This window comes from Colletotrichum acutatum, assembly GCF_030867785.1.
Source record: "Colletotrichum acutatum strain CBS 112980 chromosome Unknown BDZ83scaffold_21, whole genome shotgun sequence".
NCBI lineage: Eukaryota > Fungi > Ascomycota > Sordariomycetes > Glomerellales > Glomerellaceae > Colletotrichum > Colletotrichum acutatum.
In genome coordinates this window covers 327,393-351,403 of record NW_026849015.1, presented here as the reverse complement: position 1 = coordinate 351,403, position 24,011 = coordinate 327,393, and the positions used below count along the sequence as shown (strand labels likewise).

The 24,011-nt window shown below is 54.5% G+C and overlaps 10 protein-coding genes across 10 annotated transcripts; 5 read left to right on the top strand and 5 right to left on the bottom strand.

The window, feature by feature from the left end:
• The first annotated feature begins 1,886 nt into the window (after positions 1-1,886).
• On the top strand, positions 1,887-2,445 carry BDZ83DRAFT_611491 (uncharacterized protein). Its single transcript, XM_060507660.1, has one exon. The coding sequence runs from the start codon at positions 2,068-2,070 to the stop codon at positions 2,359-2,361; it is 294 nt and encodes a 97-aa protein (XP_060367957.1). The 5' UTR covers positions 1,887-2,067; the 3' UTR covers positions 2,362-2,445.
• Positions 2,446-5,612: 3,167 nt separating this feature from the next.
• On the top strand, positions 5,613-8,004 carry BDZ83DRAFT_611477 (uncharacterized protein). Its single transcript, XM_060507659.1, has 3 exons — positions 5,613-5,634; positions 5,699-7,252; positions 7,305-8,004. Exons 2-3 carry the CDS (start codon positions 5,770-5,772, stop codon positions 7,502-7,504), a joined length of 1,683 nt encoding a protein of 560 aa, XP_060367956.1. The 5' UTR covers positions 5,613-5,634; positions 5,699-5,769; the 3' UTR covers positions 7,505-8,004.
• A 1,414-nt stretch (positions 8,005-9,418) lies between these two features.
• BDZ83DRAFT_694035 (thaumatin family protein) lies at positions 9,419-10,993 on the top strand (the record flags this gene model as incomplete). The annotated part of the gene is made up of 2 exons (XM_060511342.1): positions 9,419-9,871; positions 9,920-10,993. The coding sequence occupies 2 exons, from the start codon at positions 9,422-9,424 to the stop codon at positions 10,715-10,717; spliced, it is 1,248 nt and encodes a 415-aa protein (XP_060367955.1). The 3' UTR covers positions 10,718-10,993.
• Positions 10,994-11,637: 644 nt separating this feature from the next.
• BDZ83DRAFT_180673 (uncharacterized protein) lies at positions 11,638-13,031 on the bottom strand. Its single transcript, XM_060501520.1, has 3 exons — positions 12,797-13,031; positions 12,543-12,714; positions 11,638-12,410 (listed from the first exon to the last, which is right to left on the bottom strand). The coding sequence occupies exons 1-3, from the start codon at positions 12,821-12,823 to the stop codon at positions 11,893-11,895; spliced, it is 717 nt and encodes a 238-aa protein (XP_060367954.1). The 5' UTR covers positions 12,824-13,031; the 3' UTR covers positions 11,638-11,892.
• Positions 13,032-13,690: 659 nt separating this feature from the next.
• On the top strand, positions 13,691-14,648 carry BDZ83DRAFT_180668 (transcription factor S-II). Its single transcript, XM_060501519.1, has 4 exons — positions 13,691-13,782; positions 13,954-14,040; positions 14,124-14,410; positions 14,473-14,648. Exons 2-4 carry the CDS (start codon positions 14,031-14,033, stop codon positions 14,506-14,508), a joined length of 333 nt encoding a protein of 110 aa, XP_060367953.1. The 5' UTR covers positions 13,691-13,782; positions 13,954-14,030; the 3' UTR covers positions 14,509-14,648.
• A 354-nt stretch (positions 14,649-15,002) lies between these two features.
• BDZ83DRAFT_749691 (RNA polymerase II transcription subunit 31 mediator) lies at positions 15,003-15,514 on the bottom strand (the record flags this gene model as incomplete). Its single annotated transcript, XM_060513801.1, has 2 exons — positions 15,003-15,278; positions 15,425-15,514. 2 exons carry the CDS (start codon positions 15,512-15,514, stop codon positions 15,003-15,005), a joined length of 366 nt encoding a protein of 121 aa, XP_060367952.1.
• Positions 15,515-17,777: 2,263 nt separating this feature from the next.
• Positions 17,778-18,086, bottom strand: BDZ83DRAFT_611466 (uncharacterized protein). Its single transcript, XM_060507658.1, has one exon. It carries the CDS (start codon positions 17,979-17,981, stop codon positions 17,814-17,816), a length of 168 nt encoding a protein of 55 aa, XP_060367951.1. The 5' UTR covers positions 17,982-18,086; the 3' UTR covers positions 17,778-17,813.
• A 341-nt stretch (positions 18,087-18,427) lies between these two features.
• On the top strand, positions 18,428-20,104 carry BDZ83DRAFT_749690 (uncharacterized protein; the record flags this gene model as incomplete). The annotated part of the gene is made up of 2 exons (XM_060513800.1): positions 18,428-18,660; positions 18,766-20,104. The coding sequence occupies 2 exons, from the start codon at positions 18,428-18,430 to the stop codon at positions 20,102-20,104; spliced, it is 1,572 nt and encodes a 523-aa protein (XP_060367950.1).
• A 447-nt stretch (positions 20,105-20,551) lies between these two features.
• BDZ83DRAFT_571656 (ribonucleotide reductase inhibitor) lies at positions 20,552-21,322 on the bottom strand (the record flags this gene model as incomplete). Its single annotated transcript, XM_060504428.1, has 1 exon — positions 20,552-21,322. One exon carries the CDS (start codon positions 21,320-21,322, stop codon positions 20,552-20,554), a length of 771 nt encoding a protein of 256 aa, XP_060367949.1.
• Positions 21,323-23,531: 2,209 nt separating this feature from the next.
• Positions 23,532-24,000, bottom strand: BDZ83DRAFT_749688 (ribosomal protein S27-domain-containing protein; the record flags this gene model as incomplete). The annotated part of the gene is made up of 3 exons (XM_060513799.1): positions 23,532-23,714; positions 23,828-23,890; positions 23,965-24,000. The coding sequence occupies 3 exons, from the start codon at positions 23,998-24,000 to the stop codon at positions 23,532-23,534; spliced, it is 282 nt and encodes a 93-aa protein (XP_060367948.1).
• Positions 24,001-24,011: the final 11 nt, after the last annotated feature.

Genomic DNA, 24,011 nt, shown 5'->3' with positions numbered 1-24,011 from the left:
GTTACTGGGGGTTGGAGACGGGCAAGACTGGCGCACTGGATAGAAGGGAAGTTTGGCGCCGGCTCGGGGAAAGCTGCTGAATCCCAATAGCTGTGCGGCTGAGCTTGCGGAGTTGGATCAGAGGACGGCGGCAAGTAGGGGTGCTCCCTGTCTGGCCTATCGCACGACCATGGGGCTTAGCATGGCTGTTGTGCTACGCCTCGCGACGGCTGGTTTCCATTCACTAAGGTATTGTGGGAACAGGATTATCTCGCGTAGCGTTAGTAGGGTACGAGGCATGGTTCGTAACGAGAGGTCTCCTTCACCTTTCTCTCGATTCCATCCTCGGTTTCGAATCTTGATGTATTTCGTTGGTAGTCGTACGAGGATGGGATTGGACGTGCAGCTATGGCATTGGCTAGTCTTAAAGCCGGTGCTCTCGAGACGGGAAAAGATTGACGCGAGCAAGGCTTTTTGCTTCTTTGGCAGTGAGGGCGAAGAAGGGGTGAGGCCTCTTGCATCTGCCTCAGTATTGTATAAGGTTGAGCGCTAAGCGGATTATTGACGTACCTTTTCGAAGACGAATTTCTTGTTGGAAGCTAGAAGGCCAGTTCGTTGCGCAGTCATATGTATTGAGGGCCATGAGGAGGGCGAGGGCAATGGAAGACATTGGATGAGGATGAGTACCTACCTACCTTACGGTATTTCACCTTAGGAAGGTGCCTCTTGACTTCCTGCCATTTGACAAGGTGGGAGCAAAATTGGCAGCAATCCAAGCTCTTCAAGTGCTGACGAAACCAAGGTTGGTACCTTCCTACCGTACTTGCTTCCCTTGGTCTGGCGGGGTAGCCACGAGAGAAAGAAGGACCAGGAGAGAGAGAGGGGAAACGTGAGTTGCTTGCTTCTCTGTGAGGTAGGTTTCCGTAGGCTACCTTAAGGCTTCCCTTAGTTGCAATTACACCACCCACCCCCACGTTCCTCCCCGAATGATACGATTACCAGGACAAAGGAAAGAGCCACCGGTTCGCGATTGATCCGATGTTGGCTCCTTAGCTACGAACACTTCTAGGCCAGATTTACCAAGGGAAGAAAGTACTTAGATCGATAAAGACAATGGCAACACTTTTCGATCTCTGGATTATCGCCTCTGACTCCCAAGTTGTGACGACGCAGCCTGAGAGAAAAGCTACTGGCCAGACAAGGTCTTACAGACGGCGAGCTGCAGGTGCGGAAGCCTCCCCGGCGTCAAGGGCACATCATGTACCTCGAGGTACTTGGTGCTCCATACGGAGTACGGATACCCGTACACTCGATTCCCAAAGTCCTACGCCAAAAGTCCTGCATTGCGATCCTGCTACTAGGTATGTAGGTGCCCTGCTTGTCTGCGTCTCTAGTCTCTACCAGACCCCCACCAATAATTCTCAGGGTTCGAAGAGCTGCTATCCAGAGGCGTACTCCCTCATTGCTCGGCATAGGTTCCATGGCACTATGATCATTGGGCGCTGACAGTGGCCGTATCCCTCTACATACAGAGAAGGCGAGCTGTGCCCCATGACGCTTCCATAAAGTCATTGACTGACTTTGGCTCCAGATAACCGATGGCTGCCCCCTGAAGCCCTGGATTTCCTGTGCAAGGACTCAGCCAAAGATGGACAGAGGTTGCCGGATTTCTGGGTCCCAACTCCCCGCAGCAAGGTATCGTCGCAGACCGACGACTAAGTCCATACCTTGTCTTAGTTGTGCTGTTTCCCAACGCCTAGCAGAATCGCAACCACACATCGGGAATCCCGTCTCCAGTTTTCTCCACGAGAGTCACATCGGCATGTACCCTGCTCTGACGGCTGGCACTGGCTCGTCAGAACATGTCAGTTGTCAGACACCTCTGACGGGAACGGCAGGGCTAAGGTAATTAATTGTTTGTTCCTTTGTAGGCACCAAGATTGCGGTCGACTTTTTGATCTTGACGTTAAGTCTTTCCGCAGGCCGTTTCAGTGTGATCGCTTGCATCTTTCATCATCAAGGTACAGTAAGTATCCGCCCGGGGTTGAGACATTGATATTCAGCTCGAGGTTCGCCGTCAACCTCGTTATGTCTTGTCATTCTTTCGCTGGGGGGTGGGGATGGGCAGACAAAGGACCCCGACAGACGTCGTCCAATGTACTGGGGTTCTCTGAGTCTCTGACACGGGCACCGGCGAGAAACCAGTCTCGAGATGCCTCGTGTAGATGGCTACGGCCCCCTCCTCCGCCCGGGTCCCAGACGTTGACAACGGCGACGGGAGACGGGACGAAACGCGTCGGTGATCTGATCTGGCCGCAGACGAGACGGGAGCTGGCTCAATCAAGCACTCCAGGGGAGGCATCCCTTTCAGCTATTTCATGATGCTTTGTGTGCTGACATGCAAGTAGTGTGCGTTCTGTACCACTTGGAGGTGAGAAAGGTCCTGCAATACACGTTCGTACATGGATGAATACGTGGGATGTACACACAGAGCCCAAGTCGGTACTTTGTGAGGTTCCGTTCCTTACACAGTTACGAAGTGAGCTCTTACGAAGTACATGCACATGGGGCTCCAGTGCTCTGCAGCCAGCCTGAACCCGCGCAGCCCAATCCAGAGGCAGCATTGGGACCATTGGGCGCCTTCTCAGCCTTACACTGCCCAGAAAGCGACCCGAGGGGGGTTCCTCCATCTAGCGCACCCGCAGCTCGTTTTAGTGCCATCAGCTGGCTGGCGGGAGTATTCGTGGGTACCTTAGCAACTTCATCGCCGGACCACCGTCTGGCTGAGGATCCCGGTCGAGGTCACTTTCGCAGTTGATGACGGCGGAGAGTGACATGTGTCGTCGAATGGGTTCCCCACCCTAGGTACACAGTTGACAGACATCGCACAGGACTTCCTTTAGCACCTCCTCTCAAGGTTTCCTTCCTTGTTGGATGCGCCAAAATGGGGGGCACAGAGCAGCAGGCAAGCAGGCAAGCAAGCACTCGTTGGAACTTGGACTGGGAACAGAGCAGCGGCAACCCTTCGTGGCAGTGGCATACAAGGGAATGGGCGAGGGCAAACGGGGTGGTCCTTTGAAGCAAAGCGAGGCCGTAAAACAGAACGAAACGAGACGAGACAAGTCAATTTGGCCAGCAGAAGGCGTGAGAAACAGCTGCCTTTTGTGTGCGTACGGGTGGATGGGCAGGCAGGACATTCAAGAACGTGCTCGAGTACATGACCCTTGAATGATGCCAACATAATGTACCTAACTTCTCATCAGGTCGGCCCATCACCTCTTGATTCCCTTGACCAGGAACAAGCTGAATAAGGTAGCACAACAAGCAGCAAGCTGTGGCTTTTCTCCCTCTCATGTCCGCTTCATCTTGTCTGCCTACCTTACCTTACCTTACCTTAGTGTACCAGTGTGTGCTACCTCCTGCTCGTGTTGCTTCCATTTGCTCTTACGGATTCCATACCTGGACACCCGACCCCGCGTCCAGCCGCCCAGCCCACCTCAGCGTGAGCCTCCTTCTCTAGGTACCAGGTTGTCTTTGAGGTAGCGACGAAGGAAGGAAGCGTCTCGTATCGCCCACCGTCGCTTTCCTCGTCGCCCTCCTCTGCATGCCTAGCCCGCCTGCCTGCCTGCCTGCTTGCTTGCTTCATCCACAGCTCATCGTCACCGTTTTTGACTTCCGAATCTCACCTTCTTCGACATTTTCAACTCATCGTCTTCACTGCAGCCTTTGCACCCTTGTTTTCGTCTTCTTCAATCCGCCGACAGCAAGCAACACATGCTTACCGTCCCGCGCCTGAGCTACATCAAAGTCCTGTTTACGCCAGACAGGTTTCCTTTCTCACTACCTAAGGTAGAGTAAGCGAGCGAAGGGGGGGAAAGGTACCTATCCGTAAGTATTCACCTGTACATCTTGTTGCTTTCCCCGGTGCCTCACGATTGGAAGTTCTCCTCTTGTTGCTTGTCGTCCTCTTGGCCAAAAGAAAGAGAGGAAAAACTTCCCATCCCAATCCACCATCCCAATTCACTATCCCAGTCGTCCATCCTACCTCACCTTACCTTATCAATCATATTCTCACATCTGCTCGCATTCACTCACACGCAGTCTCCCCAACTGTCCCGCACTTTCCCTCTCCCGCTCTCATTCAATGCCCTTTGCTTTCTCTCTCTGCCCATCGCTGTGCGTCCGCTACTATACTGCATTACAAACACCTACCTTACTGTTGCTGCTGCTCCTTCTGCTGCACCCGCTCTGCTCCTGCACTGCACATCTCAACCCGCATCATCCCAGAAACGGCGGATTCGTTCAAGCGCCCACGGTCCACGCTCCACGCTCCACGCTCCACCCCCTCCACCCCCCCATTCCCAAGCAAGCACCGCATTCTATTTTCTCACTCCTTCCCACTTCTTTTTTTTTTTTTCTCCCCCTTCGCCTTCCCGCCTTTCGTCTTCGTTTTCGTCCTGTCAAGCTCCGAACCCCGTGGCAACAAGTAGCAGCAGCAGACCCAACAGGCCCAGCAGCTGTGTGAGGAGAAAGAGTTCTAGGATTCCTAGTCCCTTTCCCAGACCTCCCAGACCTGGGGGGGAAAGAAAAAAAAGCCCTTAGTCAAGTCCTAAAAAGGTTCTTGACTTTTTCTGCTGACCTAAGGACCGTGACTTGACCTGCGTCTGACTTGAAAGTTGACCGGGACGGACCACCACTGCCTACCACCGAAAAATCACCATCCACCCCCTCCCCCTCCTCTTCACTCCCCCCAACCCCGACACCCCAGCCCAAAAGTCCAAGCCCAAGCCCAGCAGCCGCAGCAACAAGTCCTAAAAGTCTAAGCCCAGGCCATCCAATCCATCATCCCGCCGATTATTACTCGAGTACGACCAAGAGCACCACCACCACCACCACCACCGCTCCTCTCTGCTGCTCTGCTCTGCTCTGCTGCACCGCACCGCACACCCGCACCCGCACGGCTGCCGACGCCCTGCAACCCAAATCGATATACCCTCTGCTGGTCCTGCCCACCTTGGGCCCTCGCTTTTCTCCCTCTTCTTCTCCCCGACTCAGTAATCCCATATGAGCTTTTCCAACTCCCGCCTGAAAGGCTTTGGTTTCGGCAAACGCAAGTCAACTGCTAGTATCCAGACACCCGACCCGAACCAAACCCCAAGCCCGACCCCTCCTCCTCAGGGTGGTCACCCCTCCGGTGCCCCTCAAATACCGCAACAGATTCCCGTCCGCCCAGGCTCCATTGCCTCGACCTCTTCCGCATCAATCGCTCCCATGAATCAACACCCAGGCGCCGGTAACCGGCCTCCGAGCTACTCGGCCAACTTCCCCCAAGGCGGTCCTCCTCCCATGGGTCGCACCAGCCCGATGACCGGTCAGGGTCCGGCTCGCACCCCGCCTTCTCAGATGGTCGGCGGTCCTCCTCCCATCAACACTGGTGCTCCTGTCGCTGGCTATCCCCCTCAGCTTCCTCCCATCGGCGGTCAGGGACACCCCATGGGTGGTCCTCCTCAGTACGGCGGTGGCGGCGGCGGTGGCTATCCTCCCCCGGGTCCTCCTCAGGGTGGGCCCATGGCACAGTACCAGCGAGGCGGCAGCGCGGCCGAGGTGGAAGGCAACAGCAGGAGTAAGGCTCAGCTGATTGTCGGTATCGATTTCGTACGTGGACTCGTGGGATTGAGACAACGTTTGTCAGATGCCGCGTTGCTGACATGACCCACAGGGTACAACTTTCTCCGGTGTGGCGTTTGCTTTTGCGACAAACAACGAAGCCAAGGAAGACATTATAACAGAATGGCCTGGCGCTGGTTCATACACGAAGCAGAAGGTAGGAAGACTTGCGGTTCCCGGAGATTGCGCGTTGCGTTCTGCGCTGGTACTTCGCTGACACTCTTTTGTCTCCAGATCCCCACGGTTCTCTACTACGATCAGTATCAGAAGGTTGTTGGCTGGGGCCCCGACATCGCCGATGCCCTTGCCCCTACTGGATACCCGAAGCCCGGCGTGCAAAAGGTCGAATGGTTCAAGCTGCAGCTCATGTTGTCCGGCAACACATATATCGACCCCATCAACCTGCCCCCTCTGCCTCCTGGAAAGTCCGAAATCGATGTTGCGGCCGACTATCTTTTCAAGCTCCGCCAGGCTATGCGCTCGGCCCTGCAAAAGACCCTCGGTGAGGTATTCAACCGTGAGGAGCGAAACATCCGTTACTATCTCACCGTCCCTGCCATTTGGAACGATGCAGGAAAGGCCGCCACCAGAGCCGCCGCTATCCAGGCTGGCTTCTTGAGAGACGAAAACGACAACCGGTTGACGCTAGTTTCCGAGCCCGAAGCTGCCGCTATTTTCTGTTCCAAGACGGGACTCTTGAACCTCAAGGTCCACGACGCCGTGCTGATTGTCGATTGTGGTGGTGGTACTGTCGATTTGATCGCGTACGAAGTCGAGGAGGAGAACCCCTTCACCGTTGCCGAGTGCACGGCAGGATCTGGTGATTCTTGCGGTTCAACAGCGCTGAACCGCAACTTCAGCAACATCCTCCGCACCAAGATTCGCAAGATGAAGCTGCCCGACGGATCCAAGACGGCGGGCCGCGTGTACGCCAAGTGCATTATGGACTTTGAGAACCGTATCAAGGCCGATTTCCGCAACAACGGCCAGAAGTGGGCCGTCGACGTTGGTATCGAGGCCGAGTTCCCCGAGGCCGGCATCGAGGAGGGCTACATGACGTTCACCAACGAGGAGATTCTGCAGTGCTTCGAGCCCGTTGTTAACCGCATTCTCGAGCTCGTCAGAAACCAGATCATCGCCATCCAGGCCCAGAACCGGACGCTGCAAAACATTCTCGTTGTGGGTGGATTCGGTGCCTCCGAGTACCTCTTCCAGCAGATCAAGCTTCACGTTCCTCCCCAATTCCAGTCCAAGGTCGTCCGCCCCATGGACTCCGTGGCCGCTATCGTCAAGGGTGCTGTTACCGCCGGCATCACCGAGCGCGTCGTCACACACCGTGTTGCCCGTCGTCACTACCTCATGGCCACCTTGCAGCCCTTTAAGGAAGGGTACCATCCTGAGGCCTACCGCGTGCCATCCCTCGACGGCAAGGACCGCTGCAAGTTCACCCGTCAAATCTTTGTGCAAAAGGGTCAAAAGGTCAAGATTGGAGAGCCCGTCAAGGTCTCATTCTTCCGTCAAGTTGCACCCGGTGCGACGCTCATGTACGAGGATATTCTGTACGCCTGCGACGACGATGTTTGTCCCGAGTATACTAAGGATCCTCGTAAGTTGAATCACAGATTTTCATATTTAACCACTGCTAACCTCGGACACAGGCATCAAGGAAGTTGTCACCCTGACCTCTGACCTGTCGCGGAAGAACCTCGAGAAGGACTTTGAGAGAATGGACACACCACAGGGCACATTCTACCGTGTCTACTTTGACATTTACCTGACGCTCGACGGATCCGAGTTCAGCGCAGAGCTGGTGTGCCAAGGCGAGGTCATGGGCCGCTGCAGAGCGCGCTTCAGGTAAAGACGGTGGTGGAAGGAAGGGGAGAGAAAGAGAGAGAGAGATTGATAATGTTTGCTTGCTTGCATTGGGCATTTCGTTTCCATACACTCGGATGATACCTCGAAAAGGTGATGGGGGCCAGAAGGACAGGCCCCGAGGCTAATAATGGCCGAGAGTACATATCACGAAGAGACCTCCCAGAACAGATGACTGGAAGACGAGGATTGGATTTGGGAGGTTTTTATGACGCGGAAGGATTATGGCCTATTGTCAAGTGTTGTAGACGCACGACACTCCCCGCATGGGAGAAATCAAGATTTTTTCACAAGACAATAATTACCTGACGGGGTCGTCGAGAGGTCCACCCAAACTTGGGGGAAGGTCGTATGCAAGCCTGTTGAAGCCACCGCCCTTTCATCCCAACTAGTCAGAAACTGAGGTTTACACTCCCGTGTCATTTCACCTGAGCGGGCTTGGTCTTCTTAGATTTTCGTAGGCTCTCCATGAGGAAGACTCAGCTTTTGCACTTTTTGGTTGTAATTGTGAACTATCCGCTCATGAGAGCTATATCTAGCCAGCTCTGAAGTAAACCTTGTTTGGCTCGACTAGAACCAGACTTGCCAAGAATTGTGTTTTGCGAACTGTGAGCGCCACGTGGAGTGGAGGGTCATGGATGCCGGGCTAGCGGTTCTCGGAATCAAAACACATCCTGATCCTGCATTTGTGAGGGACCGTGTTCTCTATCTCGACGAATGTTCCTGACCAAGTTCATGACGGTCAAGAGCAACGTTGTGGGGGCCATGTCGAAAGATAAGACAGCCATTGACACGAAGTACAGTCTTTGAGGGGAGAACAGCGAGAGACTACCTTACTTGAGAGGCTGACCGCTCCGAACAGGCCCTGACTCAGCCACAGCAACTTCAATATGTGGAGACTAAGTTGCGTCCACTGGCCCAGTTGGTACACGGCGCGGGGGAGCAAGAGCCAAGCAAGGAAGGCCCTGGTCACTAACGAGCCGAAGGTGACCAGATCAACCCCGGTCAGTAGCAGCGGGAAACCGGGCAGCCAGTTGCTCCTGCGTCATCGTCTGAACATGAACCGCTGGGAGGTTCGACCCAAGGTCGGGCCCTGCATCTTGCACCCTTCGACAACTGAGAGTGGCAGCAGGTAAATGGGACGGGCCAATCGCCCCCTCAGTTGGGTAAGGTAGTCGGTGTATTGTGAATACAGCAAGTAAAGGACTGTAGTTCAGGAGGTAATGTAATTGTGCGATGACAGTTTCTTCTCTCTGCTTGAACTTTGACATCGCATCCACCTCGGTCACTCGAGGCTCTCGTATGCCACGAAACCTCCACTTCGTACCCTCCTACAAAACTTGACGACGTCCCTTTCTGAATCATTAGTGCCAGATAACGCTTGTCCATTAAGCGCGAAGAAAATAACCTACTTTTCCTTTCCCTGCCCTACGAACCCAGTTCCAGTTCCACCCTTCCGTGCCCGCCCAACCAACCTGCGTCTCCCACCTGGACGAACTCTGACGCTACATCGCGCGTGCAGGGATAATCAGGAATTGGCCCCTGGATTAGCCAGGCCGATCGCACCTCTGGACAATCCCGCCGCCCCTTGCTTTTGCTCATTCGCTCTCACGTCGTTGCTCCCGTACGTCACTCGGCGCTGGTCCGTCGCAGGCTATTGGTGGGCGTCTGATTCCTCAACATCGTTGGGTGCTGCCGGTTCTTATATCTACTCCAGATCGTCGTTCGTCCAGAACCGCGGAAGCTTGGATCCCTCTGAGCCATGAATTGTCACAGCATCCAGGCGTAGAATCACATTGGACCCTTTCAAGTCGACGAATTACCGACTTGTTATCACTCTCAATCTTGCTACTTTTCTTGGGCTATACCAAAGACCTGTCAGAGAAGGCCGACCTACGAAACCATGAGACCGTCGTCATCTTCGAAGAGAGGCGACAAGCGGCCTTCAAGGACAAGCCAGAGCCTCTGCTTTGCGCTGGCCATAGCCTCGCAGCTACCAGCAGCCAACGCAATCGTATTCCCAAGCTACCATCCAAACTACAAGACCGACTACCTTCAACTGAATAAGCGGTACAATCCCGCCAGACGAGGCCCACCCGAGGACTGGAATGGAAGAATCCCCTTGAAGGTCACCAACTCATGTCCCAACACGATCTGGCCCGGCATCACAACACAGCATGGCGTCGGTCCTGGAATCGGCGGTTTCGAGCTTGCCTCGGGCGACAGTCGGGACATGTGGGTTGGGCCAACTTGGCAAGGCCGCGCTTGGGGAAGAACCAACTGTACCGTCAATGGAGGGTCGGCAGGATGCGAAACGGGTGATTGCTTTGGAAAGCTGGACTGTGAATTCAGTGTAAGTTTCGCCCTCTTGAATGCATCGGACGATGGCTGATCAACCCAGGGTGCTGTTCCCGCAACTCTCGCCGAGTTCAACCTGGCCGGCGGTGTCTCTGGACGCCAAACATTTTACGACATCTCCCTGGTCGACGGCTACAACATCCCTGTGGGCATCAACTACATTCCCGCCGAGAATACCACGTATATCCCGCCAAATCTGACCAACTGCGCCTGCATCGCAACAACAGGCTTCCTCTCACAACGCGCGGCAAGCGGCACCGTCTATACCAACAGCACATATCCCGTTCCCTGGGAGCCAACTGAATCCAACGAGAGTTCCAAAGACTGGTGCCCATGGCCTCTGCTTTCCAACCCGCCAGACAAGCCTGGCGATGGTGTCTATCCCTATCCTGACGATAACATTCAGCGTCCGACCTTCAGCCCGTGCAAGAGCCAATGCGCGGCTACGAATTCGGATCACGACTGCTGTATAGGCAAATGGCATGACCCCAACAAGTGCAAGCCAGGCTTGTACTCCAGACACGCCAAGGCCCTGTGCCCTGACGCATACAGCTTCGCCTTTGACGACCAAACATCGACCTTCATCATCCCATCGGGCGGCGGCTGGGAGGTTGTCTTCTGCCCCGCTGGAAGGAGCACTAACATTCTCCGTACCATGGGACCGCAGCTTTTCGAGCTCGCGAGCGCCGGCTTCTTGAGCCAGAAGAACCTGGATCTGGTTAAGAATCAATCCTACATAGAGTCTGAGAGCGAAAAGAACGCTGCTCCAGGCCTGGCATCGTCGTCTCTGTGGGCCATCTGCGCGGCGGCTACAACCGCTGCCATGCTGTTGGGCTGGTAGATGAATGCCTTCAGGCTGTTTGCCTTTTTTGCTTTCTCTGCAATAAGCACGACAGGGCTGGACCCACGCAATCAGCTGTGCTTCTTTGCAACTTTGGAATTTTTGGCATTGGGATACCCAGGAATGATTGTACGAGGCATGGACGATAGATGCATGGCGCAGGACGATGATACAGAGGCTCAACGGCGTGAGCTAGAAGACACTATAACCGCAACCTTCCTTTCGAGTACCTAGAAAACCTATACCCATGACGAATACAATACACTTTATACTTTGAATAGTGTGGTTCCTGTGAATGTAGTAGACATGTAGAGTCATCCCCGAAATCTTGATGGAGAACGAGTATCATAACGTGACCCTGTACCTTCGCGGTCCTTGAGAAACCATGCCCTACATATCGAGGTTCATGATCTGCTTTTTCCCCCTTACCGGTACGGTAGTCGTGTGCGACGAGTGGAGAGTTTTAAGCTTTCGGAAGGGAACCGACGGAGACGGTGATCCGCAGCCGTGGATCCGGGCCCAGGGCATTCACAAATTGGTAGGTATGATAACTAACGTGTGCTCTCTCTCCATAACCTCGCGGAATACACGACTTGTACCTCACGGGAGCATTGATTCACTTGATTCAGGACACCGACGTGAAAAAGAAACTTCATTTTGGATAGTCGATACTACGTGTTCCGTGGCTAGAAACCAACTGGAGAGAAGACAAGTTATAACCATGTGGAATGTTTTCGATTGTGTATTTGTAGGTAAACATGGCTCATGTCCCGACTCCGATGTAATGTACTTTTCTTTTTCTTTTTCTTTTTTTTTTCTTTACCGTGAGACGACGCCGCCTGAAAAACATGCTGATCCCATGATCGTGACACTGGAAAAGTCTAACAGTTATAAATTCTTTTTTCTTGCTCTCTCTTTCCTACATCACCTCTTTCCTCTTGTCTTCCTCTATACTCCGTACTGCCGTGTCGTTTTTGTACGTGTCTTGACCCTCGCCTCCTCCAATCCCCCGCCGTTTCAGGGGCGGAGGATGTTAAGAGGCGAGGGGCTGACAAGGAACAGATGTACCGGCGAAAAAAAAAAAAGTGCAACCAAGTTGTGCTCGAAATCTGCAAAGTCCTCCCTTCTCCCTCTCTCACTTGAAGGTGATCGAAACGCCCCTACAACCCTAAGACTCAACCCTTGCGCGCGGCACGCTCCTTCCGTCTCCGATCCCACTCGGCCCTCTCCTCGTCATCACTACCACTAAACTCGGCATCATCGTCACTCTCCTCGTCGTGAGCGTACCCGCCAGGCACAGGCGGCGCAGCAGAATTAGGAATCGCAGGAGGCGCACCAGGGGGCGCCGACGCCGGCGCACCGCCCTTGCTCTTCTTGCCCGCAGAGGAAGCGTCCACGTTGATAAAGTCGCCCGCGTTGAGCGAGGCGTACTCGTGCTTCTGAATCAGTTCGCGGAGGGCCGGGTTGCGGGGGTCGACGAGCTGGAGGGGGGTGAGGCCGCCCTTGTTCTTGATGCGTGGGCTGGAGCCAGCTTCGAGCATCATGTCGACGAGGGCGTTGCCGAACTCGCGGTTGGCTTGGGATTCGTTGTTGATCCAGCGGATGGCGCTGTGGAGGGGTGTGTCGCCTTCTTGGCGGTTGATGGGGTCGCATTCAAAGTTTGGTTGGTCGAGGAGGAGGTCGATTATGTCGTCTGTGGGAAGGCGTTAGAGTCAGCATGGTGCCTTTGGGTAGTTTGAGGAGGATGGTGTGGGAGAAGAAGGAAGTCGGCGGTGTTGTAGCAAGGCTCGAGTATCTGGAGGAAGTGTGCGAGGGCAAGACGTACAGTTTCCTCGGGAGGCAGCTTCGTGGTAGAGGTGGTTTCCCATAACGGTGGTGGTCTCGTTGAGGATGCGGGATAGCTCATCCTCGTTCTTGATGCCGGCAATGACCTCGTTAAAGAGTTCAGTATTGTCGCGGCGCGCAGCCTCGATGAGGAGCTCCTGGACGGAGGCGCCCTGCAGGTATCGTGTCAGCTCTTTCCTTGAGATTTCTCACGAGAAGATTGCCTCTGTTAGGCAGAGAAGTGGGCAGACCAACCTCGTGCTCCTCGTGATCCCCTGCCATGATTGTGGAGTTGGGGATGGGTATGGGTGTGCGTTTTTGTTCACGACGAGGCTATCGTGGGGAAGGAGACTTTCTCGGAAGGGGAAATGACGAGGGTTTGCTGTTGCCGTGCCGTGGTGTGCTGGGTAAGGAAGGTGGTGTTTCGAATTGGCCTTCCGTGCTGGGTCGGGGAGACGTCGCCTTGGTGGGGTTCGTGGATCGGAGGTCACGGCGGGAAGGAGTTGAGGTAGAAAGAACGGTGAGGGGTAAAAAGTATTTAGTGGTGCCCTGGTGGTCGTTCTTTTCTTAAGGTGCGTTATCGTGGGGTGGAAAAGGTGAGGGGCGGTTTGGGCGATAGGCCAGGTACGATGGGTTCCCGTCGTCCAGGGCGGTGAATGTGTGAGGTTGCGGAAGAAGAATGCTGCACAGTAAGGTAGATGGAAGAGGAAGAAGGTGAGTCGTGCAACGTCCGATCGCGCTGTGAGGTAGATCTGGGTTCGGGGAGATGTTGCGAGTCGTCACTTGAACTTTGGGCTCCGTTTGGCTTTCAGATGAGAGTGAGGTGCAGCTACGTAGGTACCCAAACTTCCTTTCTACCTAGGTAAAGGCTCGTGGGGCTGAGAGGCTACGCGGCAGTTTCCAGGTTTGTGGTGTCAAGGAGGTGGCAGTGATCGCCAAACCCCTGATCCAGAACAGAAGGACCTGATTTAGGTACCGTGAAAGGCGCTAAGTCACTCCCAGCACTCCGAATACATCCAGTTACTTGCTAGGTGCCCGGTTCAGGAAGTTAAACTTCAGCAGCAGCTTGTTGCAGTGCTTACAACGAACAAAGGGCCAGCGATCCTAGAAACAGTCCGCCAACCCCGCTATTCGTACTTCAGGTGGACGGACGGCACGGGTAAGGCGGGGTGAGAACGGGTGCCTCTTGGAGGGGCAGCACGGAACATTATTGCGACCGGGTTCCGGCGGGATGGACTCCTGTAGGTACCGTTTTGTTTTTTTACCCTCCATGACGCTGGTCGCTAGTGACTGTTCCCCGGCTGGTGAATGGCGGCTTCGTCCCCCACCGTCACATTCGAGGCCCGCTGAATTTTCCACGACAACCACACCGAGGAGCGATTTCGCGGTGAGCTGAGCACATCACCAAGCAGCAAACCATACCTCTGTGAACATTCAATCGCTCGCACAAACAATCGCCGCCTAATCTCAAACCACACCTACCGCCAAGATGTTGCTCTGTAAGAACCCCAAAGCACCCATCCCCCACCCCTCCTTCTCTACCTACCAGGCGCATTTCGCTAACAAGAAAACAAAATCCCAGTCTGCCCCAACTGCGCCAACATTCTCACCGTCTCCGCCTATGCCGGCGTGCGCAACCGTCTCGAGTGCCGAACCTGCCCCTTTGAGCACGCCATCACCGAGCCGATCTACTCCCGCCGCGACTTTGAGCGCAAGGAGCGCGAGGACGTCTTTGGCGGACCGGGCGAGTGGGACAATGCCGACAAGGCGCGCGCCCAGTGCCCCAAGGACGGCTGCAATGGCGAGGAGGCCGCCTTCTTCCAGGTCCAGATTCGTAGTGCCGATGAGCCTATGACTACGTTCTACAAGGTATGCATTTTTGCCGTGGTCTCTTATCGAAAGGGCAGAATGCTGACTGGGTGTGTTTGCAGTGCATGTCGTGCGGAAACAGATGGAGAGAGAACTGATGCTGGACGAGAGGGAGGTTTTTGATATTTTTCACTGGGCATTGCGAGGCGTTGGGGACGATGTATGGATTTATTCTTGTTTAGTCTGCCATACGCAAGTCGCTACAAGTGCGTCTCTGTGTTTTGTAAAACTGTTCAGACGCAGCCTTTCCTACTAGTGTTTATCCGCGACTTGCTTGATCACACGACTTACACTTCCCTCTGGCCCTCCCCTATCCTAGTCGTGAAATTCGTGATATGTCTGTTGCCATGCTGCTCAACGGCCGCGCGCGTCTTTCCGCCTCACCTCGCCTCATACCGCGAACGGTCCTTAGCTCCTCGATCCCATGGTCTCTAATCCTGGCCGTATGCTCGCGGCACATCTCGCGGGCACCCAAGGCTTGTCGTTCCAGTACGCGAAGAGAACAGGAACCAATCGCGTGGCTGTCAATTGCATGCCCTCATGTTCCTCCCATCATCGAAAGGCGCATCCCATCCAAAGTCTCCCAAAGCTCTCATGCATCACTCCGATGCCAGTCGACCGCGGCCCGCATCCCATCGTCCATCAGCCTCTGCACGAGATCGGGGCTGATGACGTCCTGCCGGAACTGCTCCTGCTGCAGGAGCTCGAGGTGCTTGAGCGTCGGGCCGGGGTACATGAGGTACTTTAAGTACGGCGGGCGGGTCCAGTACTGCAGGTAGGCGAGGTAGGCGACAAAGTCGGGGCGGGTGAGGAGTTTCTGGGTCGCGAGGTGGTTCAGGTAGAGGGGGTTCGCGAGGGATTGGACGAACTGCGCGCGCGAGGACGTTAGCGGAGGGGATCTCTCTTCCCATGATTGACTTCGTCGGTGTGTGTTCCATGTCGATGCGATGGGGGAGTAGAGTGCGCGTGCGGCCGGGTGCCTTTGGGAGACGAAGGAAGTGTGTTCATGCATACCTCGAGTTCGATTTCGAATCGCGTGTAGCCGCCGTAGACTGGTTCATTGTCGGGCGGAGGGGGCGGTTGATCTGGTACTGTCGTCGCCATTGTCGCAATCGGTGGTGTGTGGGTGGGATGCGATTGTGAAGTTCGGGGCATCGAGTGCAGGGTACCTAGATTGAAGTCGATGAACGGAAGTGGAGACTGAATCTGAAGCTTGGACAGGGGTCCACCAGCTCCTCCAACGGCTGATGGGGAGTGACAGAGCTTGCATACATCCAAGTCAACTCAAAATCTTTGGGAGCGAAGCCTGAACAGCATTTGATACAAGACGCTCTCAAGAAGATGACCATGTTTCTCCACAAAGAACAGCAAGATGAATAAGGCCGAATGGTAAGGTAGTTTTCTCAGGCCGCCAAGACATGCTGCCAACAGAGGCAGAGTGGGCCGCCTTATCACGCTTGGTTCCATGAGATCATGTGCCTCATCATCGATCCATCTAGGTTCGTGTATCCGGGTGCCATAGCTTGGCTTAGCTTGTGCGTTTCTCTCTTCTGCGAGAGATCTTGAGCCGCCCAGAGTTGTGGCAGTTCTCAGTGGTGAGATGGTGTGAGGAAGGCTGGATTGGTCCAGGTCAAGATACGTAACCACTGCACACATTCTTTCCCACCGAGCAACGCCTTCATCATGTTCTACGTGGTTCGCTGCTTGCGGGTGTCAGTAAAATACTATACAGACTGACGGTCCCATCTCATATTACCGTAAACCTAAAAAAGGGCATTTGTCTCATCGGGCTTCTTCAGCGGTATATCATTCAGTGAATATACTCTAGGCGAAATCCGCGGATTCCCCGGCTTCCCGCGTGCTGCTAGAAGCCTATCAGGGGAGAGAGACCGTCCATCGCATCTTGGCGACGCCAGTTTCTCACACGGTACCAATGCTCTTTTTCTCCCGCGTGGCCACCCTCATCAACACCGCAAGAGAAGTCGACCTCTTGGTTAAGGACATCCTGAAAGAGGACCCTCTGGAAAAGGTCATGATATAATAGTAACATAAGGCTCATTCGAGCCAACGGAGAACATAAGCGAATTTGATATTGTACACAAGCCGGCGGCTTGCTAGACTCATCGGCTCGTTAGCGGCAATGTCAATGACACGACAGCAGAGGCATGGATTGTGTTCCTCAAGAAAGAGTGAGAGTCCTCAAACACTCTCAGCACCTCCACCTACCTCAAGGACTCTCCATATAATCAACGCAGAGATGCTACTATACGATTTATGCCGAACTTAGGTAGCGTCGTTAGGTTGACAGACCTGTGTCTACTGGTCTTCTCACCCATGCCCGGTGCACTCAGTAGAGTAGCCTCGCGCGCAACATACATCCGTTCATATGTACTAGACTCATTCCTAGGTGATAGAAACTGCAAACCCTTCTCATTCTTGCACGAGACTAGGGCTGTTGATAGATTGTGAAAGAGAAGTGGGCTCTAATACATAAGTAGGGGTCGTGCTATGCGGCATGGAAGACCTCCTCATGTCGTCAAGTAGGATAAGCACCAAAGGACCTTGTAATAAATACCATAGACCAACTAGTGGATTCACAAGAATACAATTGGATTTTTGAGCGTGGGTTTTCCACTCTAAACTCTTTTCGAGACACCTTGGAGCCTGTGGGAATCAAATCGTAGGAGCCGTCCAAGTGATCCGAAATCTGCTTCACGTCTATCGAACGCATCATACTCATCTGAGAGGCGAACAAATGGGCCTCGTGAATACTTAAGGAGGTCACTCAGGCAAGTGAGTACGTAAAAGATGCCTCCTCTGCCTCACCACTGCTGTCGCCCTCGATGAATACACGAGGTAATTTAGCAATAGAAGCTCAGACTCTACAAAAAGAAAAGGCATGGGAGGAGAAATATTGACCTTATAATTCACGCCCCTGCCCGGAATCAAACAGCGCGCCCCTCAGTCAACCCGAACTCTGACTTCATAGGAGTATTTGTTTATTCAACCACTCGACTCCCTCGCACACGGCTTGACCTGACCTCGCCGACCTAGACAGGCGCTGGTGAGCTGGTAATAGCAATATTGAGTAGACCCCTTAAGCACCTCCAGGGAAGGAGAGCCGAGGCGATGGGAAGGAGCGATATAGGTATTACCCGTGTGGTTGAATGGGAAACCTGAGGCTGAGCGTCGATCTCATATGTGTGTGTGTGATGGTATTATTCAGACCACCTGATGCAGAATCGAAACTGACCACCTCGAATCGGCTACTTCTTATCAAAGCTGTTTTTTCCCATCTACGACGGGAGTTGTGTGCTGTGGGAGCGGTTAATTGCCTTTAGCTCCAAACATACGTTTCCCTAGTAAACCCTCTTGTTCCCCTCCTCTTTACCTCTCTTAAGACTCAAATACCAATCAAGAAGATATGAAAATTTGTGCGCATAAACTTAATCCTACCTTCAACTCTATATGACCTCACGCGCTTTCTAAAGGTACGCCACTTCCATTTGTCATGATTGGGCGGATTCAATTCATTCGTTTGATAGTTTGAAGTTAGGAATATGTTTTCCATATGGGAAGAATTGTTTAATAGCTCAAAATCCGCCTCTTATAGATGCTCAGAGCAATTTTATCCAATCTACTATCAACAATAAGCGGAGCTATAGTACCGTTTTCTGGACCCTATCCTAGTGCCTAGGTCTTAGTACGCGGCATACGACTGTGTTCGTTGCTCAGGTTGCTCCTGAAGACAGGTCGCAGAAGCTTTATTGTCCCGAAGCTAGTCGGATGGCTTTAGCCCGGTGACGAAGCCCCACTAAATAAAGACATTTCTCCACTGAAAAGTTGGGGATCAGCGCCGGGAGGCAGAAGCTTCAACCAGGGGGAAATTTCGCGACCGGGACTCGTCAACCTGACGCAAACGCCAGCGCTGCACAAGAATCGCCAACTTTTCTTTTGCCCTTCCCAAAACCACCTCCTGGGCCCAGCGGCAAAAAAAACCCAAAGATACCCTCAATCATGACCTCGAAACGCAGCTACGAAGCCTCCGAGGGCAACGACGGCGCGCAGCAGCCCGCATCCAAACGCAACAAGAACAACAAGGCGCGCGACCACCAAAACGCTCACATCGACCCGACGTGGGGACAGAAATACGTCTTCTCGTCCGCCGCTGGCTCGACGACGGTGCCTGTGGACCCGGAGTTGGATTTTGAGGATGACGGAGATGCCATGGCGTATCTCAAGTCGGTTAGGTAAGAAGCGCCCCCCTTTCCCCTGTCCACTAAGCTGTGTCTTCCCTTGTGCTGAACTGGTCTTTGAAGTAGCGCGGGTTGATGCTGATGTGGTGAGTATTGTAGGACACAAGCAAACGGTATACCGCACCTCCTCGTCGCGCCGAAGGTTCCGATCGGCCCGCAACTACCCAAAGAACTCCAGTACGATGACGGTGACGGGGATGATGCGTACGAAGAGGAGGAGCGCGATCGCGACATCTACACCACAGGCGAGGGCGACTTCAGGGGATATTACGCCGACGGCGCCTACACAGCAAGACCAGACAACTGGGGCAAACCTTCCACAGCCGGCCATGACGACGAGGTAGAAGAAGGCGAGTGGCCCGGCAACCAAGGCGTTGACGACGCCGAAGATCATTACTCAGACGCCGGCGCCGACTCCGATTCCGCCATCCGCGAAGCCTACTTCGCCGCCATCCTCACCCGCTTCAAACGCCTCCGCAAACTCCTCCACGCCACACCGCCCCCCTCCGCCGTCGCCGCCCTCCACCCGGGATCCCCCCACGACTTCCGCGTCGGCGCCTTCGCGCCCAAATCGGCAACCTACACAACCTGGTCCAACCGCCTCCGCGACGCGGACCCTCTCCCGGCACAACTCGCCTCCATGGACAAAGAAGGCGTCCTGCGCGTGCTCCGCGTCTTGTTGGGTGGCGGCGCGTTCCTCCGGCGCGGGAGCGAGATGAGGGAGCGCACGAGCCGGTGGCTGTGGGCGCTGCTTGCGCGGCTACCGGAGCGCGGGGAGATGAATCACGTCGAGGTCGGGTGGGTGAGGGATCTGGGGAGGCGGGCGGTGCTGATGATGCAGAGTCTGGCGGATATGGCGGCCTTGCGGGACGCGTTGGAGGGAGAGGGGATGGATTTGGGGGTGAATGATGCTGTTGATGAGAGTTCCGATGATGAGGATGCGTTGAGGGAGATGGAGGTTGATGAGAGGGATGGGGAGGGGAGTGGAGAGACGTCTGGGGCGGAAACGTCGGGTGAAAAGGTTGATGGCCAGGTTGAGGGATCGAAGGACCCTGTCGGCGACGGCGAGGTCGAGGACGGAGAAATCGACGACGACCAAAAGTCAGAGCCCATGGACGTCTCCGAAGACGGCGAGATAGACGAAGGCGAGGTCGTGGAAGAAGAGCCGGCACCGGCCGAAACGCTCGAGGAAGCACGCGCTCGACTCCTCGCCCAGATAGACACTGCGGCGGCCGTCGAGGATGCGCCGTCAGAGGCACCGTCAGAGGAACCTATCGCGGAGGAGGCTGTCCAAAACGACGACGACGACGAGGTATCCGACCAGCTGCGGGCGCGGATGAACATGCGGGCTACGCTCAACATGATTCTGACCGTTGCCGGTGAGTTTTACGGGCAGCGCGATTTGCTCGAGTTTCGGGATCCTTTTACAGGTATGTGAGTAAGTTGAAGCATCGACTCTGAGCAAGGTATGGCAAAGGACAGAGAGGACTCCAAGGGGATCTCCGATCAAAAAAGTACTCAAATTTGCGGGCCCGCGAGGGCTCCTGGGTAACGTGCTAGCCTATGATACCAATACAATCAAAACACAATGGCGCAGACCATTAGCCTTAGAAAGAGGCGTAATACAAATCTAACTATTCATACCGCTCACGAGGCAAGATTTGTTGTCTCTTGCTCGCGGTTCCTCCAATCACCCTACCGAACAAATGTCCTCAAAGCAGCTCTTGCCGAGTACAAGTGAAACAGAAACGCGCTCCGTGATTCTCTGCGACCTTTGGAAAGAAACTCCAGGCGCCCACCTCTGTACCGTTCCGGTACTCAAACAATATCATAGCACGAATACTTCACTCCCCTTCCAAACGTCCGACAAGAGGACGGCCTTCCTTTACGCATCGCTCATATCAGTGTCAGGTGTGACGAGGAAATCCGCTTCCTCGAAATCATCCACGACAACATTCTCCTGCCCCAGTCTAGTCTTCATACTACGACGGCTCTTCCTCGGAACAGCCAGCGGACGAGCGTTCGCCCACCCAGACGGTGCCAGGCTCCGTGGGCTCACCTCGCCCTCCAACCACGCCGCGCGGTCCGCCCACATCTGCACCGGCTCGTCGCTCTCCTCGTCGTGGGCGAAGAAGCGCTTCTTGCTCCGTCCGTCGCTGGCCGTGCTCTCGACGCTTTCCACGCTCTCTTGGGAGCTGCACAGACCCGGCATATCGTCCAGCCCGGGCACGCTGCCGTCGTCGAGTTCGTAGTCGTCCTCGTCGCTGGAGTGGTGTACCGGCTGGCTGGAGAGGCCTCCGACCTTGTTGATGCCGCAGAAGGGCAGGAGTTCGCGCTGAGAGGCGGCGCTGCGGGTACGGTTGGTAGAGGTGGTTGACCGGACGACGGGGGTGAGGCGGTCCGTGGCGTCGGTCCATAGCTTGAAGCTACTGTAGGAGCCCGTCTTGTAACCCTCCGGCACGGACTTGCGGACGCGCATGCCAACGGAGAGGAGGTTGGATTGTATGTCCGAGGGGATTGCTTCTTGGACGTTGGGCGAGGGGCCGGCTGGGGGAGGAGCTGGGCCGGATCGGGTGCTGAAGAAGGAGGTGATTTGGCGTTGCGAGGGGTCGCTTGATGCGCCAGCGAAGAGACGTTTCGTTCTCGGGGCCGACATGGTTGTGATGTGATTGGGAAAGTCGAGGACCTAGGTGAAGTTCACACAGTCGGCCTTTAGAAAACTAGTCGAAATTGACGTTGAGGAAGAAGCGAGGCTCGTCGTGAAGGCTGTGGTCCAAGCGTTGACTTCTTCTTGGTCGGCGTAGGAAAAAGTATCGTGGGATGCGGCAGTTCGCTAGTGTAGAGTGGAGAGTTTCAATTCGTCGCCGAAAAAAAAAGTCGGAGGAGATGGTAACCGTAGAAACGATCGCAAGCGAGGAATGACGTACAGAAGCGAGAGGAGATGTCGTAGAAGAAAGATGGGCGGGGAGGAGGGGAGAAAGAAGAGGTTGGGAAGATGATGGGAGATTAAGTTGATACGAGAAGAAGGGGGAAGGAAGGGGTGGTGGTGGGGGATACCTAATGACGGACCTGGACCGCTGGGTCGGGCGGTTTTCCAAGGTTGCGAGAAACGCGCAGCCCAGAGTGGCAGAGAAACGGAGGGACAGCGCATGGGACATCCGACGATCCGCGGCAGCTGGGTGATTAGGTGAGAGAAAGCGCGTCTGGGCGTGTTTTTTCGCGAGACTCGCGCGGCCAGAACCCACTAATAACCACTTTAGCTGAGCTGGTGGGGGGCCATGTGCCCTGAAACTGACATTCACCGGCGGATGATTGGCGCCCCTGCGTTACCATCGCCCCCTTCCTTGGTCGGGGCGGGTTTCTCTCACCCAAGTTTGCTGCTCCACGGGCCAACTCATGCCTCAATGAACGGGAGTCCGTTTGACAACGGTCGACACGGCCTCTTCAGAATCGGCCGAGAGAGCACAGGAGGCGGACTCCTATCTCATCCGTGTTTTGTGTTATATCTAGTTTTTGAACAATGCTTCCTATTATGATTGTTTCTTCCTTCTATTCTTCCTCTCTTTCGCCACCCTTGTAGGTTAAGTGTCTGTGGCAATGAAGGTCGTGTCATCTAGCATGCCATCGCAGCAAGGTGACGCATTTGATAGGCGATCATCCTTAGGAACGGCCTTGATGTGCGCCTCCATTGTCCAATTGAGGTAACTGAACACACAAACAGGGCAGCATGCAGGCCGTGAGGAGAAGCTCTAGCGGTGTAACAGCAAAAGCATTGTCTACCTAGAGCATGGCTCAACTCATACCTATCCTTGGTCTCATAGCTTCAACGTTTCCTTTGGCAGCTGTTTCGTTTAACAGAGAGATAACTGCCAAAGCATCCGTGGTCCTTATCAACTCCAAGTCCCGGCAGCAAGCTCTCCAAATTAGTGAGGGCTGCCACTTACACTGGTACTAGGTTGCGGAGAGCAGCGTTACGCAAAGTTTAGACATTCTCAGTGGCCCAGCCATTTGGAGAGCCACGGAGAGGCCGATGTGAGGTGAAACAAATCTTATGGTCGAGACACACGAGCCCGCCCTCACACGGCCATGCATCTTCACCAGCAACTTCAACGTTCAAATAGAGTGGACATCGAGTGGGGGTCGTCGCAGATTCGTCAAGGTACACGCGAGCACGTCACTACCACATCCAAAGACACATCACAGGATCACGAAAAAACACATTTTCAGGGGTCGACCGGGGCGTTTGTGGAAACCATTGAATTTCGCAAGCAGTGCTGATTCCTCCGAAACTCACTGCACTCCGGGTATGAAGCGATCATCAACCAGCGGTTCCACGTCCTCACGTCTAGGTCATCCCGTGGACCACCCAAACGCTCATGTGAAAAGCCATTTCCAGCTGTCCACCCCCCATGCAGAGAGACGACATAAAAACTCCCATTTGTCGTGTACTGACTGAAGAAACGCAACGCATCAAAAAGAGACGGGCGTCGGAACGAGACAGAATGAGGGAGTGTTTGGTGAGCGATTGGTTGCCTTTTTGTTTACTTGTTTGTCGGCCGCGTGAGGAAAGAGAAGAAAACTGAGGAAAAAGATGCCTCGATTGGTGATGCAAAGGATATCCGGAGACCCCAAACGCCCCTGTGTTTTTTGGTCAAGAGATTTTTTTGGAAGCTCCATCTTCTATCCGCAAAGGTGTCTGATTATGTTCTGTTCGAAGACAGCAGACTCTAAGAGCCCGTGCCAGGGTTGTCTATACGCCCATGCCCAGGTCGCTTGCTTTTGCAGATCCGAGATGTCCCACCAGTGATGAACCGTCCAAGTCGTTAATACCCAAGGGCTAAAAGAAAACCGTCGAGGCGAACAGTTTACTTTCTGCGGAAAGAGCAGCCCTCAGTGAGTCTCGCCTTACCACCGGTAGGCTGGCAGAGGACGGTGGTGCATCCCTGGCAGATGACGACGGTCTGGGCGTGGGAGAAGACGGTGGTGATGGTGAAGCAACCGGGGCACTTGACGTCCATGAAGAAGGAGCGGGGCGCGGGCACAAGGGTCTGTCCAATGTGTGAGTATCATCATGTCTGTCACCATGTATTCGTGGTGTGGAGGGGTAGGGTAAGGTGAGGCAAGGTAAAGATGTCGTGAGGGCATCGTGGGTGTATTGTACCTTGAGCTTGTGCTTGCGGGCCTCGGCGGCCGGGGAGGGGTTGAGGAGATCAACGGCGAGAACCTGGGGGAGAAGCCATCAGCATGATGGTTCCTTCATCAAATGTCGCATGCGCAATCGTCGTGTCCTTCCTCCACAGCCCAGCCGTAACCATCTTTTCCTCCTCTTGCCATGATATTTTTTT